The sequence below is a fragment of the Juglans regia genome, chromosome 1 (assembly GCF_001411555.2).
Source record: "Juglans regia cultivar Chandler chromosome 1, Walnut 2.0, whole genome shotgun sequence".
NCBI lineage: Eukaryota > Viridiplantae > Streptophyta > Magnoliopsida > Fagales > Juglandaceae > Juglans > Juglans regia.
In genome coordinates, this window is record NC_049901.1 from 5,292,016 (window position 1) to 5,309,313 (window position 17,298).

Genomic DNA, 17,298 nt, shown 5'->3' on the forward strand with positions numbered 1-17,298 from the left:
CACAAAACTCACTCAATAATCTCCAACTCACTATTATTTATAAAAAACTTAACTCATCTTCGCTCAGCTCAACATCCAAACACAATCTTAGATATGAACATACACAGTTACAAATGGTATTGGGCCTCAAAGTCGAGCTCGATGTCCTTCGATACCGGCCCATGTTTCCACCAAGTCAGTTTTGTGAAGTGGCAGTGGCCCATGTTTCATAAAAGCTTTTTCCCCCATTTGACAATCCACTGGGCCAGGAAAAGCAAATATACTGGATAAAATCCCAACAAACAACGCAATGGGCTTGGAATTAGAAATTTCATGAGAGATTACTACTCATCAGTGACTAATTAATAAAGAAAATACAGTCTTGTATTTTGCTGGTCTCATGTAATTACTTAGTGGTCAAGCATGTATGCACCCTTAAATTTCGCGTCAAAAGTTTCAACTGAGGAAGCATCCTGATACAAAGTAGTTCATTTTGATTATTGGTAGCTAGTCTCGACTACTCCAACCATCAACCTCATTTGATTGGGGCAGTACTCCTTTAGAAAAATCTCCAATTTCTATCGGATTATAATTTTACACAGAATAAAGAGCTTTAATTATCCAAAGGGAAAGGGAAATAAAATAATACTGCAACAAAGACCATTCATTAATCGTTTATATATGCGTAGTAATCTGAAGTTCTATTTATAATTATCAGGAATCGCATGTCTTGATTCTTGATGACAGAGTCGGTACTCATAGAACAGCGTAATTCTTTATTGAATATCGATATCTCTAGAACGTTAGCTCTGTAGCGGATGAAATTATTATAACCCAATTAATAAAGCTAACAATTAGGGAAGGGAACGCCGCAGGTGCTGGCAACCTTTCTGGCGTTGGGGGAGTTGATGTATTGTCTGAGGTTTGGATCCTTGAGATATCCACAAAGGCATGGCCTCTGCTCCCTCACCTTGCGACAGCACAAGCTTGAGGGCGGCGTTGACGCCGTGATCGCCGGTATGCACGCGTTCATCTCTATGGGACTGCATGTCACCGCGTTTGCTGTGTGTGCTTCGTTTAAGAGCAACGTCGCTACAGCCACCACCACCATGGCACAAAGCGCTGCAAAAGGCACCCTCTTCATCTTCAATCTTTTCAACCACTCCAGACGCTCGCAGAGAAATTAAACTAAAGAGGCTGTGGACCGTGGTGCATTCTGGACCGGAAATCTTGACTTTTATAATAGGTGGGCTGAGGGGATCGGCGAAATCAACGGGTCAATCGGGCAATTTAACTGGGACCCAGAAGTTTGGTGTAAAAGTGTCACTTGCTGAAGGAATTCGCGGAAGAAAAAAAAGAAACCAATCATGGGAATCACTAACAAAGAAGGTTCGACTGAAGTGCGGAATTGGGTTCAATTGGTCAAATAAATTCATCTAGTCCAATTAGTCTGGTTCAAACCGGACCTCTAGTGGGGTGATAACCAACTAAGCTGCCCAGAAAAGATTCCCATGGCTTCTTTTTATTCCTTTAGCTACTTAATTATGGAAATGGAAGTTTTTGGCCAACAAGTCGCTTAGGAAATTAAGAAGAATATAATTTCAAGCAAATTTTGGCCATGTTTAGAAGACTTTTGGGAAGATTTACAAGGACATCTTAATAGCCTGGAGTATACAGTAACACACATTTTTCGTGAAGGCAATGTCGTGGCTGACTTTCTAGCTAAGTGTGGGGCTGAAGGTTTGAACTCTGATTGGTCTGATATTCACATGTTGCCTAGCCTGTTAAGGGGTCTTCTCCGCATGGACAAATTGGGTATGCCCTACCTGAGGATATCATGAGCCTCTTGCCAGGTTTGTTTTGTGTTTTTGCTTGTCTAATTTTGATATCTTGGTATTTGCGTCTCTTTGTTCTTGTTTTCTTGGTTTTTTGCAGGTTTCCCTCTTTGGCTTTCTCGGAAGTAGGTTATATATATTTCTTTAGGCTTGTACCCTATATAGTTACACTTGTTTTGATGCTTGGGTACTCTTTTTCTAGATTTAGGTTTTTGTACCTCCCAAGTGTCGTGATTGTAACCACGGTTTTCCTCCGCCAAAAGTGAGGGCAATCAATAAAATTGGGGCTCCGTCCTCTTTTAAAAAAAAAAGCAAATTTTGGCCATGGCTTCTTTTTATTCCTTTAGCTACTTAATTAATCCACTCATCAACGTTATACTCAAATATCACTAGTGCATGCATACCTTTCGAATATCCTTAAAATGTCTTTCTTTTTCTGCATTCTTCCTTGATCTAGACATTAATTATATATAACTACTGAAAATCTAGCAGAAGGGACAGATCCTACTTACATCAATAGTGGTCAATGGATTCCCGTGTGTTGCAGACCCATGTTTTGCAGGTCCTCTTATAAAACTGATCAGTTAAACACGGTTACTATAGATTACCATGAAACGTTAACATGCTGGGGAATGCACCAATAATCTATAGCAGAAGTATGAGAAGTTGGTTCAATGCATGGTTGATTTAAATTGGGAAATTTCTGTTGGACAGGAAAAAGGTTGTGTTTTCGACTAAAGGAAAAAATGAAAGAATATTTCGTAAACAAAATCAATCAAGTCGATCGGGCATCATTAATTATTTTCTCCTCTTATGTCAACTACTTTCCCTCCTGACATATTCCTTATAATTGCTATAATTTCATCCCAAAATATTTAAGAAATCTAGTGTTAGGTGGTTTTGGATCTCTCAACCTCAAAAACTAGTTCAAGATGTGAGATTTTTCCTTACACTTATAAACTAACCACCAGTTCTTTTCACAATCAATGTGAGACAACCCCAACAATCTTCACACATCGGGCCCTGGATTAAAGCAGCGACAACTCATTTCTCTCGCGGACTGTTGGGTTTGAGACTATTGATAAATCTGGGCTCTAATACCAGTGTAAGGAGATCTTAAACCTCTCTCAACCTTAAAAGTTAGCTTAAGAGGTGAGGTTTTCCTTCATACTTATAAACTAATTATCACCAGTCCCTTCCACAATCGATGTGGGACAATCTCAACATCTAGTAAATTTTCGTAAGTATCAGTTTCGAGATGTGTCTTGAGAAAGAGAGAAAGAAACATGTCCACAATAAAGATTAACTTTATTCTATCGAATTATTCATTACATATAATAATTATTTTACCACATTCGCTGCATATATAGCCCATAAAATTTTTAAGCTAACACTTGGGGAGGGAAACACCGCAACTGCTAGCAACCTTTTTGGCACCAGGAGAGTTAATATACTGCTTGAGGTTTGGATTTTTGTAGTACACGCAAAGGCATGGCTTCTGTTCCCTCAGCTTCTGGCAACAAGTAGCAGACGGCTTTGCCGGGGACACGATGGCCGCTAGGCATGGGCTCAATTCCGTGTAATTGCATGTCACCGCCTCCGCCACGAGTGGTGCTTCAGACAGTAGCACTGCCACCGCCACCACAACACAAAGTAGAACACAACACACCTTCTTCATCTTCGATTTTGTAACAGTACTGGTATGAAATAGATAGCTAGGGAGACAATAATAATATTCTGCTTGCCATGGCTTCCCGCACAAATCATTTTATAGGATCATTCATCCACCGCTTCGATTGGAGAAGGTTCATCAGAAGGTGACACGTGTATAATGCAATAATATATATAATAAATGTGGACCTGTGGTAGATGATCACTCACCAACTTTTTTTTTTACGATTGATGTGATAGGGTTGATGGACTGTCTTATTAACGATGTTAGGCGCATGTTACGTCCAAGATATCACAAATAGCAGTACGTAGACAAAGTTTTAAGACAAATTGCAAATTAGAGTACCCAATATAATTCATAACTCAGGACCGTTAATACTCATGCTGTTCAGGACAAATTAATTGCATGCGAACGAAACGGTACCACAAGATATTAGTCAAGAGTTTTCACAACAAAACTCGACTAAGGTAAGACGAAAAGAGACAAAGAAAAACACTGTAAAGTCGAAGCACTGCAATGGTACATCAAAATCATGTTCCATCTTCATTGTCATTTGGTTTGAATGTTTTAGTTTTACCCAGACTTGTGTCGTTTTCCATTTAGGTAACAAACAATCAGCGCCACTAGATCTCTCTTTGATCACTAGCTGCGGGTGCCAGCATTGAATACGATCATAATCAATTAATATTGATTGCCAACCCCACTTAGGTTTTCACTATAAAATTTCATGATCAGTACTTGTCAATTTGAGATCAGTCTAATTAATTGCTTGGTTCTCTTCACTTGAAGGATATGAGAGCGTGAAAGTTTGAAACCTAGTAAACTCCAAACCTAGCTAGTAGATCATAAGGATTAACAGGGATAAATCCTTCACATGTGTCAAGATGGCCGAGTTGGTCTAAGGCGCCAGTTTCAGGTACTGGTCCGAAAGGGCATGGGTTCGAATCCCATTCTTGACATTGTCATGTTTTAATATTTCTCAGCTTATACATAATAAAGAAAACAATTTTATTCAACTAACCTAATCTTTCTTATATTGTTTTGCATACTTTTTTTTTTTTTTTTCCAAGAGAGAAGTTTTGAGAATGTATCAATCTTTCAAAACGAAAGATTATAATAAAATCAACACTGATACGACCGAATCTAGTGTCCTCTGCTAGCTTGTGGTGGTGGCATGCACTGGCTTATCGGGGACTTTGCCAGCTCTTTTGATGGCTCTTAACTTTCTTTCTTGCCCAACAACGCACCTTCTCCAAAGAAACTACTCACCAATGTGTACTCTTATATTGTCTCAAAAGTTCCATCTAATCTTTTCTTCCTTATTGATGTAAGAAGATTCGAATAAGATAATGTTGAACTATCAAATTGCATATTGATGGTGCTGAACTACCTCTAGATGGTAGATCAGTGCAAGGACAGTAGAAACAATGATTTTCCCTTGATTTGAGATAATTTTGAGCACTTGTCGGTATTTTAACCAAAACTTTGGTTACGGATATTAGATTTGCGCATATAATCCCTATTCGGAAAGCTCTTTTCGGCGCACACACCATAGTTACGAAGCTATGCTAGGTGTGCATTGTTTTTTAGCCCAAAATCATATGTTTTTCTCTCAAATCCTCAATTTTAGATATTTTTTACCTTTTATAATAATATTTTATTTCTCAGTTAGGAATTAATTTTGAATCTATTTTTGCCAGATTTTTGGTAGATTTATTCTTTAATTATGTATTTATTTTTTGTGTGTTTATTGAGATTTTACTATTTTGTTGGACGATTCTTGTTTTTAATAATTTTCAATTGAGAATAGAGTTATTTTCTCAATATTTTGGACTGACTCTTGTATTTTCTATTTTGATTATTTATTAAAATTAGCCACCAGAATTAATCTAAATTCTATATAGTATTCGAATCTTTTAAAAAGTTCTGAAAAGCAGGTGGGAGGAAAGTCTCTAAACTGGTTGCCAGCCGGAAGATCTGCAACAAGAAAATTAAGAAGGTATTCGAGATCATACACATTTATAAATTACTCAACAATTCAAAGGTGTCAATAGAACTCAATGCCCAGTTGTCCTACATGAGTCCATACAAATTCTCTGTTTTAGTTGCATGCATATTGTCAAATGGATCATGACTTTTTTTGACGTAGTGTCATATAATTTATTAAAATATAAAATATAAAAAAATTTATTCAAATAAAAAAGATGTTTAGAAATACGAAAAAAACTATCTATATTCTTTGTGTTTATATTTTTAATTTTTTCAATAAATCAGATGCCATCACCAGAAAGTTCGATACGGCAAAATAGCATTATTCAATCCGAAAAAACTATGAATGCCCCCAAAAAAAATCTTATTTTAAATAGCTACCGTCCATCGATCTTCCGAATGTAAATTCACGGTTCTTTTCTCTGCTCTTGCTGGTGTGGTTTGCCCGCAAACACGTGGCAAGTGATCTGCATCTCATTCACTTCTCGACGAATGTGTCCCTTTTTCGACCAAAAAAAACTGTCCTTGTACAGTTTGTCTTTTCCATTTAAGTTGTACTCTTACAATTAAGCCAGGCTCTCGTTATTTTTTAATTTTAATTTTTTATCTAATTATTATTTAATCATTATAATTTTTTTAAACTATTAAATAAAATATATATAAAATTTATTTTTTTAAATCTTAAAATAAAAATTATATTATAATAATATTTTAACTTTATAATATTTTTATTAACTTTTTTTTAATATTTTTTTTCAAAATCTTATAAAAATCTTAACTCAAATTATTTTATTATTATTCATAAACTATTTCACTATTATTTACGTATCATTTCATTTTACTATTCAAAAGATATTACAAAGAATGCTGAAGAAAATGTAAACGATATCTAGCTTTGCACGGGAAAATTAGTTGTTTTTTTAGTTTGGATAACTGTTAATCTTTTCATGTAATTCTCCTAAATCTATGTCACATACGAAACCATAAAAAAAAAAAAAATTACAAATGTTACGTCGAAGGAATGTTTACACCCGGTTGGGGCCTAGCTTATCTAGAGGCCCAGCGACCAAGTGGAATCGGCCCACTAATTAGAGAAAGGAGAAGAAGCACAGGGCCCATGCGTGAAGGAAGTAGACGTTGAGCGAAAGGACACTGACATAGCTAGCACTGCCTTGCACACGCATGTAATGATAAGGCCACGCCGCCCTTAAGGACTGCCACTAAGCACAAATAGAGATCACGGTGAGGCACCTTGTCCTGACAGTGTGTGCGATACTACTCCTATCAAACTATCCCTAACAGGACATGCGGAAGGTGGCTATACTCACCAACCTACTACAAGAATGTGACCCGAGAAGGTTACGCCATATTAAAAGTGACAACATGAGGTCCCATATAAAAGACAGACACCTTTGATATGGGGTACAAAGGATCACCTCAGCAGGTGGTATAAAAGCCGATTTCCAGGTCAAAATTTTCTCTAGAGAGTAAGAAATTGACTTAGGCATCAGAGGTGTTTCATCAACCTAAGCCCTCCCACTTTTCTTGTATTGCAGGTGATTGAGTCCGATAAGTAGGGATGAGCATCGGGCGGTCCGGATTGAAAAAACCGACCGGATCGACTAATTCAGACCAGACCAGATCGGACCGAGGCTGGTCCTGATCGGTCTCGGTCTGAATTTTATAAGACTGAGTTCATTTAGTCCGGTCCACGGTCCAGAGATTTTTCAGACCGAACTGAATTGGACCAAATCGAATGTAAATAATACTGATAAGCGACGTGTGGAAACACGTCATTAACATTAAGAATTAGTATAAAAATCTTAAAATGTCGTGCTGGCCCTTTTTCGGATGTATTAAAACTCGGATGTATTAACATTTTCTTTTTCTTTTTTAAATGTATCCGGTCTCACTTCGAAATGGAAAAGTTTCCTTTACTTTAGAATCTCCGAACAAAAAACAATTGTCTGGTTTTTTGTTTTTTCATTTTGCTGTCCGGCCAAAATAAAGTCCAAACAAAAATATACTTCAGAACAATTTCTTTTTAATAGCGAAACGGGAAAAATCTTAGGCTTGGTGGCGATAGTTCCAAGTTTCCAACCAATCTCAGCCAATCATTTGTATTCACTCTGCTTTGCCGTTTTATCTTTTTTATTCCTTCTTCTTGGGATTTCCTGCTGAAACTTCACATGTCCTCTGTAACTTGATACAACCTCCGTTTTACAAAAAGAACATCGGATAGAGCCAAAGACACTCTCAGGTAAGCATTTCTGCATATTTTATCAATCTCATACTCTGTTTCCATACGTTCTTCAATGAATATCCTTCCAAAATTTGAACAAGAGGGAGTTTCTCATGTTGAGGCCCGCATTTGATTGTAAAATATCCCAAACTTTACTATACTTTTGTTAGCTACAAATAAACCCAGAATTTGGTTTGTACCAATTTGGATTGAACTTTGAGCTAAAGCTTTCTAGAGTGAGCAAGTGCATATAATTTCCTCACTTGGGTGTTGCACAGGCACAAATGGATAGAGCAGAGTTTGGTAATAGAAGAACTGGGACAGTTAAAGCAGCCATTAATTTGTATGGAGATAGGGTTCTTGAAGGTGCTCCTCAACTCAAGAAAGCCCAGATGGATTTCTTAGAGGTATATTCTAAAGAACTGTCTCAACCCCATTTCAGCATTTCCATTTGCCTTTCAATTTCAACCATTTGTGTTCCCTCATATGTATCGGTCTTTTGAATTCTTAAGAAGTCCTCTTCAAGAGCCAGGGAACTCCATCTGGCACGAAGGGAAATTGTTCAATACGAAGACAGCAAAAGGGATGCTGAGTCAGCAAGAGCCCAAGCAGAATCTGATCTCTCTAATGCAAAGAAAACGGTGAAAGATATGTCTTCGTTAATCGAGAAGTCGAATTTGAAGGCAAAGGCGAAGGTGCGAGACATTGAGATGCTAAAGAAATCGAGAAGGCGTGATGCACGGACAGTGACAATTGGGGACATTGAGAGTGACCGGTATGCAGAAGTGATGAGAGAATTGGAATTTGTGAAACAGGAATTGAGTAAGCTTAAGCTTGACATGGATCATGTCTTGGAACAGAAATCGAGGGCGGAGATGGAAGTAAAAGCCTCGACTTCCAAAATGTTTTCTTATTCAAAGTCCGTTCGAACCCTTAGGAAGGAAATTGAGGAATCCAATGAAGAGCAAGTGCTTGTTGAGGTGGCGAGGATTGAGGCTTTGAAAGAACATGGAGAGATTGAAGCTCAGAGAAAAAAGGAAGCCACTGAATTCTTCGCAGCAATGGAGACAACCAAGCAGAAGGTGAAGGACATTACTGACGATATCGACCAATCAAAAGAGCTCGAAACCAAATTGGCCATCACGCTGTCTGATGTTGGTATGTTGCAAAATGAACTAAAGCTGGTGAAGGAAATAGACAAAAAGGTTCAGAGAAATGATAGCTTGAATCGTGGCAGTTTCCGAAAAGAAGAAGAATTGGGAGCTTCACCTTCATTGGAGTCAGTCAAGGAAGAATTAGAGGCAGCAAAAAATGAATTAGCTTTGGTCAGAGAAGAGGGATTTCAGTTTATGGCTTCCATGGATGTCATAAGAAATGAGCTAAAGCATGTCAAGGAAGAGACGGCTCGTTTCAAGAAAATAGAAGAGAAGTCTGATTTAACCGTTCAGAATCTCAATTCCAAGCTGCTCAGAGCGAAGTCCAAGTTGGAAGCTGTATCTGCAGCCGAGGAAAAGGCTAGCTCAATTGTGTCTAATCTATTACTCACTCTTGAACAACTTAAGACAGAAGCAGAGGTTGCAGAGAGAGAGAAGGAGCTTATCACAGCAGAAACTGCAGCCATGAGAGAAGACGTTTTAAAAACCGAGTCTCATATAGACTTAACCGAAGAGAGATTACAGGTTGCTATGCAAGAGCTTGAGGTTGTCAAATCATCAGAAGCTTTCGCTCTAGAGAGGCTAAAAACACTTATTGAGAATACAATGAGAAGCAGGGCTTCAACATCTCGGCATAGTTCCAAGATTACCATTTCAAAGTTTGAATATGAGTATTTGAATGGGCGTGCAGGTGGGGCTCAAGAAATTGCAGATAAGAAGGTTGCAGCAGCTCATGCTTGGATTGAAGCTCTAAAGGCCAGTGAGAAGGAAATGTTGATGAAGTCGGAATTGGCTGAGAAAGAGATCAGAGAGACGAGGGTGATGGAAGAACGAGTGGCCTACAGAGCAAATACATCACTTTCTTCAAAGCGAATGGTTGAGGGAGGATTACAGAACTGGAGACAGAAACGTGAGAAGAACGCAGAAAATTCAGAAGCTGAAAACTTTCAACTTGCATCTCATAGAAAATCTTTAAGAATTAATGGCAACTTGACTCCATCCAGGCGAGCTAAGTTTCGAATGTCTGCTTCACCAGCAGCTCGAAAGTCAGACTCACCAGCAGCTCGAAAGTCTGCCTCGCCAGGAGCACGGCATATTAATTCATTCACTATTAAGAAGAAAAAGAAGGTGATGCCCAATCTCGCCAAGCTTTTTAGTGGCAAAAAAAATGACAACGATCGGTAAACTGCCTTTGATTTTTTAGGCCTATCTGCACCTGTTCCCAGAAGCTCCTAAGGCAAGTGATTCCAATCCACAGAGGAAAAGAAAAGTTGAACTTTGACATAATTTTAGTAGTAGGAGATAAAAGGCAATTGACGATGTCTTCAGAATAAGTGAACCTCTTCAGTGTTTCATTTTTTTTTTACTTCAATGAAGAGGAACTCCTCGTTAGTGTGAGACGTCTAAGCGTCGCAATTTTTAGTTTTGTGGCTATTGATCTTGATAATGAAGTTACCTTACAATTCTGGTTTCTGATATGGTCTGGCTATTGATCTTCATGATTTGTGTATACAACAATACATTGGGCACGCAGTGGTGGAATTTCTCTTCTGGCATGGTCTAGACTACTCGGTCAAAACTCAAAAGCCACATGTTATCCCAATTACCTTATTGATTTTCAGTGTTTTTGTTTTAAATAAATGGCCCAGAAATGATAATGAACTCAACAATATTCAAGGATGAGAGAGATAGCATGGAAGAAAGTAATCATCTCAGTACATCATATGCAAGAGATGGGTGGAAACTCAAGAACAGAAGATGGAGGAGACGAACCCTTTCACCCACCAAACAATTCTGCTATGCTTTAATTTCTTAGCTGTGGCAAGTTTTTCATTTTCCAAATTATGGGCAGCCAAAAGGATCGATGAAGTATGCAGAAGCGTGTAATCACAATTACATTGAGAATGGCCTCAAGTTTCTGCCGAAGTTATGAAGCTTAACCAGTAATCATCAAATAAAATGTTTTATCTCTCTCCTCGAAGTTTATAGAAATGTCTGAAGCATAAAATTGTAAAAAATCCTAATCCAAAAGGGAGGGAGGACCTTCAAGCTGTTGAGGGGGAAGCGGGAACAAAAAAACAAAAACAGTAATCATCAAAATAATTTTGCAGTACCCATTTTTTACCTTCCAGTAAATTCGTTCCAGCAGAATATCTGGAATTTGACAAAGTTGCTCATCAGGGGTTCCGATCGGAACAGGTCACTCCTGAAGGCGACCCTAAGACGAAGAACAACCTCAGAACAGCTGATTCATGGCAACTCTTAAGCCACACACAATCTTAGTATGAACAAATGCTTGAGATATATTACAAGTCGGTATCAAGTATTAAAGTCCAAGTTGAACAACGATCAGAACCTCAAGAAAACGAAAGCCATTTGCTTTTATATTCATTTACTCATTTACCTTGGATCCGTAAACTGCTAATTGTAAGTTACCGTAAGAGATATTTAAAGAGAAAATATAAATATCAACCTACTGTACGTTGCAGCTGCCGCATACTCAATGCATTGAGTGAAAAAAAAAAAAAATACATGTGATGTGCTGCGGCTTCCGGCTGATGCATAGCACAGCTCATATTTAAAGTCCTTACTTACTTTCCCAATTGAGGGATCTGGTTCCCAAAGGTCTATTAGATACAAAATTAACGAGAATGTATTTAACGGATTCGGATTATAACGGATTAGCCAATTAAGGTATGATTTATAAACTGATAATTAATGAGTAAATTCACTTAATGCGAAACCAACCCATTATGATTTGTTCAGATTTTTATTCACAATCATAATTTAATTATTGTTAGATTGTAATATTAGTATTTTTTAATATACTGATATTTTTGTTGTTGAAATTATAATTCAGAATCTATACTCATATTTGTTAATATCGAGATTGTAATATTTTTTTTATTATAACTTAGAATTTGAAAAATATCGATATTTTTATTAATTGATAGTCTAATTGATTTTTTTTTTTATAGATATTGTGACTACTAATAAATGTATATTTTAACTTTTATATGAAATTATATTAATCAGGTCAAATAGATTATGCAGATTAGTTCAATCCATTTACATAAAATGAGTTGATATAAGTCATATCATATTGATCAATTTCTAATTAATTATTAAACAGGTCAAAACGGATGACACAACATAATAAATTATTTAAATGGATCGTGTTAGAGTTTAAAGATCTGACACGTTTAACTTAACGTGTCAGGTTTAGATTGAACTATATAGTCGAATGTCCATAACTTTACACTACACGAACTAGAATTGCCACACCTATTAATATAAGCAGCAGAGATGCATCTCCTGCCATTCTAATTTACATGCTTTCCTCTATTTTGCTTTCGTGAATACCGAATTCCAGGAGCAATTTATGTTCCTTGCAGTTAAATAAGCCGAAGCCCCCAAATAAAATAAAATAAAATAAAAGCCCAAAACCACGGAATGGCACGTAGTAGTAGTAGCATCGCCTCTGCAAGGACGGACCCATTGTATTGAGAATTAGAGCAGCAGTAAGTAATTGGTCCCATGGAATGGGCCATCGAGATTAGTTACCGACAAATGTGATGTGATGACAAGTTTATGTATAATTGTGAAACAGTTTATAATAATAATAAAATAATTTGAATTAAGATGTTTTATTATATTTTAAAAAATGAGAGAGGAAAATTTAAATAAAAATATTATAAAATTAAAATATTATTATAATATAATTTTGTTTTAAAATTTGAAAAAATTATATTATTTTTTGTATTTTTTTTTTGAAAGTTTGGAAAAATTATAATAATTGAGTAATCAAAAAGATTTGAAATTAAAAAATATTTATGTTTGAGTGATATTTATGAATGAAATTATGAGATGAGATTCACTTTCCAAACAAGCCCTTAATCTAGAGTTGGAGCCTACAATAAAAGAGATAGATACATAAAAATGAGTCTCATAGCATAAATATTCAATAAATATTTCGAGACCTACTTTTAAATATCTATCTCTCTTTCACTTTTAAGTCCTGAAATTCAATCAGTAGAGATTCAAATCCTAGTCTAACTACGTAAAACTCAAGATCTGTTAAGTTTTTAAATTTAAATTGAGAGAAAGATAGACAATAAAGTAATAATATTTATTGAACAAATGTAGTGTATCTCTTTTCTAATTTAGACCATCCCTGTAAATGTACAAGAGATCCCACTCTCATGAATGACAAGCACTTTAGAAAAAGAGTACTGGTTCATACTTCATCATGACGTACTTTGGGCCAAATAACATGCCGCGTTATTGGCGCCACCACTGACGGGGGATCGACAAAGTGAAGTCGTAAGTCTTTGAGGAAGTCCATTTCGTTTCGATCATTGTCATGGAAAGAGTGTATGAGGCAGAAGCAGCAGTCAAAGCAATCCTACCAAAGTTTTTATGAACATTATTCAGCTGCTGCATTTGTGCCGGTGTGAGCACCAAGCATCGCCTCCAATCACGCCAAAACAGACTGCAACTTTAAGAAAAACATGACCCTCAATATGCCAACCCACCCCCATGACAACTCTGTCTGCAAGAGAAAGCGAAAAGGGACTCTTCATGAGTCTCGTTTGCTGGCTTGATCGAATACATTGACAGCCCATGAACTCGGGGAATAAGTACATAAAAAAAAAAAAAAGCAAATTTGTAAGTCATTAAAGCTGGAAAATCATTACAAATTATGAAACATGAAACTTGAATTTTGACATAATTATAAAGCATTTGCTACGTCAACTAATTATTATGAATAGCTATGTCACGCTCGATTTTGCCTTTGTTGGAAGGGTGTGTGACGTCATTAATTAATGTTTATATACTTCTATGTCTTTTGGCATTTAATTTGGACTTGGAGTATTCCTAGCAAAACTAATGACTGCTAATAGATACTAATCCTCGGACCAAAAAGAAAGCTATAAAATTATAATTATAGAAAATCATGATAAAATTCAAGTGTTTGGGACTCGGGAAAGATAAATGATAAACACACATAATTTTTCATAAAATTTTACATAACAAAGTTTTAAAAGGAATGTTATTTTTGTAAACTAACTTGTAAAAGTAATATTATTTCATTAAAATATCCTTATTTTACAACATTATGAAATATATTGTGTGAATATCATTACTCTTCGGACCTAACTTCAGGCCTTTTCCACGTTTTGTCCTCATGAATATGTCTCACTCTTCATTACTTATTTTTCTAGTCACTGCCGTTGCAAACAAACGGCTACTTGTTTGTATTACTCTGCACATTCTCTGTCAGTCTGTGCATTAAATCTGAGTCCTTTTAGTCACATGTATCGATTCCCAGCACATTAGTTTTCCCAGCAAACCCATATTTCTTCTCTGCATTCCCTCCGAGAGTCGCTTTTCCAGAAGATGGATTTACAAGCGATTTGCTTGTCTTTCCTCATGTGCAACTTTTTTGCTATTGTAGGTTCACTAAATGATGAAGGTTCTGCTCTTTTATCATTCAAACAATCGTTAGAAAACAACTCAAATAGCCATCTGTATAACTGGAACTCTTACGACGAAAGTCCTTGTTCATGGAATGGAGTTACATGCAGAGAAGAAAGGGTTGTCTCTCTCACCATTCCAAATAGGAAACTCGTGGGGTTTATTCCCGCCTCCCTTGGAAAGCTAACTTCACTTCGCCGTGTTAATCTTCGGAACAACAAGATCTATGGAAGTTTGCCAGCCGAGTTATTTGATGCCGTAGAGCTAAAAAGCTTGGTCCTTTCAGGAAATTCATTATCCGGGCCTATTCCTCGAGAGATAGGGAAGCTTAGGAACCTAAAAACATTAGACCTTTCGCAGAACTCCTTCAATGGTTCCATTCCTTCATCTCTAGTTCAGTGCAGGAGATTAAAGAAGCTTGTCCTGGGTCAAAACAGTTTAACTGGCTCTGTTCCAGATGAATTTGGAAATAGTTTGATAACTCTTCAGAGTGTCAATCTTTCCTTCAACAAACTCAGCGGACCCATTCCTAGCACCATGGGCAATTTGTCAAGCTTAGAAGGAACACTCGATCTGTCACACAATTTTCTTAATGGTCCTATCCCAGCAAGCCTGGGGAGCCTACCTCCGAGAGTATATATTGATCTTAGTTACAACAATCTTAGTGGACCAATCCCACAAATCGGTGCTCTGTCGAATGTAGGACCAACAGCTTTCATTGGCAACTCTTTGCTCTGTGGAACACCATTAAAGATTCCATGTTCTCCAAGAATTCCTGATTTTCAATCTATATTACCCTACCCTTCTCAAAATCCAGGTGGTAGGTCTGGCAAGAATGACGAAGGCAAAGACAAATATTCAACTCGTGCAATTTTGATCTCAATTATTGCCAGTGTAGCGGGAATCTGCCTTGTTTGGTTGCTGGTCTCCTATCGGTGCAGAAGAACTTCTGCCGGTCAAGGTGGCGTACGTGTTGGTGGCTGCAGTTTTGAGAAAGCATTGATGGTTAGAAAAGAGTTTTTCTGCTTTGCAAAACAAGACCCAGAGACCTTATCAGAAAACATTGAGCAGTACAAGTTTGTGCATCTGGAACAGCAGCCTAGTTTTAATTTAGACCAACTTCTGAAAGCGTCGGCTTTTCTATTGGGTAGGAGTGGAACTGGGATTGTGTATAAAGTTGTTCTTGAAAATGGGCTTGCCCTAGCAGTGAGAAGATTGGGAGAAGATGGAGGCTCTCAGAGGTTTAGGGAGTTCCAATCTGAAGTGGAAGCAATTGGAAAAGTCAGACATCCCAATATCGTGGCTCTTCGAGCTTATTGCTGGTCTGTCGACGAGAAGCTGCTCATCTATGATTATATACCCAATGGTGACCTCGCCACTGTAATTCATGGTAAAACTTTAATCACATCAACCTTTCTTCTTTAAATGTTCTCTGTTTTCCTTTCCCCCTCTTTCAATGCTTCCAAACACATGCACGAACTAATTAATACAAAGCTGCATAAGGGTCATTTTTTTCTTTTTTCACCTTTTGGTTTTCTCCAGTTTGAAATTCCTGTAAAGTACTCCGTATGTGTTTTGTTTTTCACATTTTTGTTCTAATCTTCTGGCACCAGGAAAAGCTGGAATAGTGCCCTTCAAACCACTCTCATGGCCTTTTCGATTAAGAATCATGAAAGGAATAGCGAGAGGTTTGGCTTATCTTCATGAATTCAGTCCCAAAAGGTATGTTCATGGAAACTTGAGGCCTAGCAACATACTACTTGGGCAGATGATGGAACCCCATATCTCAGACTTCGGACTTCGCCTACTCACTAATATAGACGGAGAATCCCAAACATATGAATTGGAACAAATGAGTAATGGAACAGGAACACCACAAAGCAGTTCTCCGTACGAATTTCAGCCAACAAGTCCGACAGTAACAGCAAGGTCTAGCTATCAAGCTCCTGAAGCGTCTAGACTCACCAAGCCATCACAAAAGTGGGATATCTACTCATTTGGAGTGATTTTACTAGAGATGATTTCTGGAAAGTTTCCAATGATGAAGATTGGTTGCCTGGAAATGGATCTGGTTCAATGGATTCAGCTCAGCATTGAGGATAGGAAGCCACTCTCCCATGTCTTGGACCCCTTCATGGGTCATGATTTAGACAATGAGGAGGAGATAGTAGCCATAGTTAAAATTGCTCTAGCCTGCGTTCAAAAGAGCCCTGAAAAGAGACCTTCTATGAGGTACGTTTGCGATAATTTGGAAAGATTAGCCTCATCCACTTTATTGAGAGACAATACCGGATAGCATGTTTGTTCATTGTCCTTATGAATTGCAGGCAGAAAACTTTGTGTCTCCACGGGTAGACCTTTTTCTGGACATGTATTCTGCAACTACTGCCTTCTTTATCGGACTTCTAACATCCGTTTCTCTTACTTCAGTAGAAATAATTGACAGTTCTTTTCCTGCTTACCTCAAGTATGCGTAATCGTTGCCATTAAGAAGGCTGACAAAACAGGTAGACAAAAATAGAAAGAGCAAACAATATCTGCAGCTAGACAAAACAGCTTCCAAAAAAAAGTTAACCACCAATATAAAAATAGGCCTTTCTTTAAGAGAAGATTTACAAGGTTATATACAAGACACAAGCAATCACATCAAGTAGAACATCATAATACTCTAAAAAGTAAGATTTTAAAAAATGGGATTGTATATGGAGCACCCGGAAATCTCCCTTAACCGTTAAATGCATCCACTCTTTTACAAACAACTAATTTCACCGATAAAGTTGGACAACGGGGAAAAAAAAATCAAATCATAAGCCAAGGACACTAGATTGCCCAAATGAAAGCAATTCACTCAGTTTTCTTTTTAATTTTCCCGTGTGTACCTTTCTCCTTTTTCATCTTAATAGAAAAAGGATGGTTTCAAGCACGACATAGCCGAGATGGCTCATTTCA

At 37.3% G+C, this 17,298-nt stretch overlaps 3 protein-coding genes and 1 non-coding gene across 5 annotated transcripts; 3 read left to right on the top strand and 1 right to left on the bottom strand.

The window, feature by feature from the left end:
- Window positions 1–3,101: 3,101 nt before the first annotated feature.
- LOC108988024 (non-specific lipid-transfer protein 2) lies at window positions 3,102–3,554 on the bottom strand. Its single transcript, XM_018961116.2, has one exon. It carries the CDS (start codon window positions 3,490–3,492, stop codon window positions 3,202–3,204), a length of 291 nt encoding a protein of 96 aa, XP_018816661.1. The 5' UTR covers window positions 3,493–3,554; the 3' UTR covers window positions 3,102–3,201.
- An 810-nt stretch (window positions 3,555–4,364) lies between these two features.
- TRNAL-CAG lies at window positions 4,365–4,445 on the top strand. Its single transcript has one exon. It is a non-coding gene; the product is annotated as a tRNA-Leu (tRNA).
- Window positions 4,446–7,553: 3,108 nt separating this feature from the next.
- On the top strand, window positions 7,554–10,344 carry LOC108988225 (protein PLASTID MOVEMENT IMPAIRED 2). 2 transcript variants are annotated; one of them, XM_018961410.2, is made up of 3 exons: window positions 7,554–7,735; window positions 7,996–8,124; window positions 8,233–10,344. In XM_018961410.2, exons 2-3 carry the CDS (start codon window positions 8,002–8,004, stop codon window positions 10,054–10,056), a joined length of 1,947 nt encoding a protein of 648 aa, XP_018816955.1. In that variant the 5' UTR covers window positions 7,554–7,735; window positions 7,996–8,001; the 3' UTR covers window positions 10,057–10,344. The 2 variants fall into 2 exon arrangements, with proteins under 2 accessions (XP_018816955.1, XP_018816954.1); XM_018961409.2 differs by having other exon boundaries at window positions 7,555–7,735; window positions 8,230–10,344.
- A 3,642-nt stretch (window positions 10,345–13,986) lies between these two features.
- Window positions 13,987–17,044, top strand: LOC108987955 (receptor protein kinase-like protein ZAR1). The gene is made up of 2 exons (XM_018961040.2): window positions 13,987–15,739; window positions 15,963–17,044. The coding sequence occupies exons 1-2, from the start codon at window positions 14,272–14,274 to the stop codon at window positions 16,643–16,645; spliced, it is 2,151 nt and encodes a 716-aa protein (XP_018816585.1). The 5' UTR covers window positions 13,987–14,271; the 3' UTR covers window positions 16,646–17,044.
- The last annotated feature ends 254 nt before the right edge of the window (window positions 17,045–17,298 follow it).

Coding starts and splice junctions, on each gene's coding strand:
- LOC108988024 (XM_018961116.2), bottom strand. CDS start 3,492: ATGAAGAAGGTGTGTTGTGTTCTACTTTGTGTTGTGGTGGCGGTGGCA.
- LOC108988225 (XM_018961409.2), top strand. CDS start 8,002: ATGGATAGAGCAGAGTTTGGTAATAGAAGAACTGGGACAGTTAAAGCA. Junction 8,125..8,229: donor CCCAGATGGATTTCTTAGAG/GTATATTCTAAA, acceptor TGAATTCTTAAG/AAGTCCTCTTCAAGAGCCAG.
- LOC108987955 (XM_018961040.2), top strand. CDS start 14,272: ATGGATTTACAAGCGATTTGCTTGTCTTTCCTCATGTGCAACTTTTTT. Junction 15,740..15,962: donor CCTCGCCACTGTAATTCATG/GTAAAACTTTAA, acceptor TTCTGGCACCAG/GAAAAGCTGGAATAGTGCCC.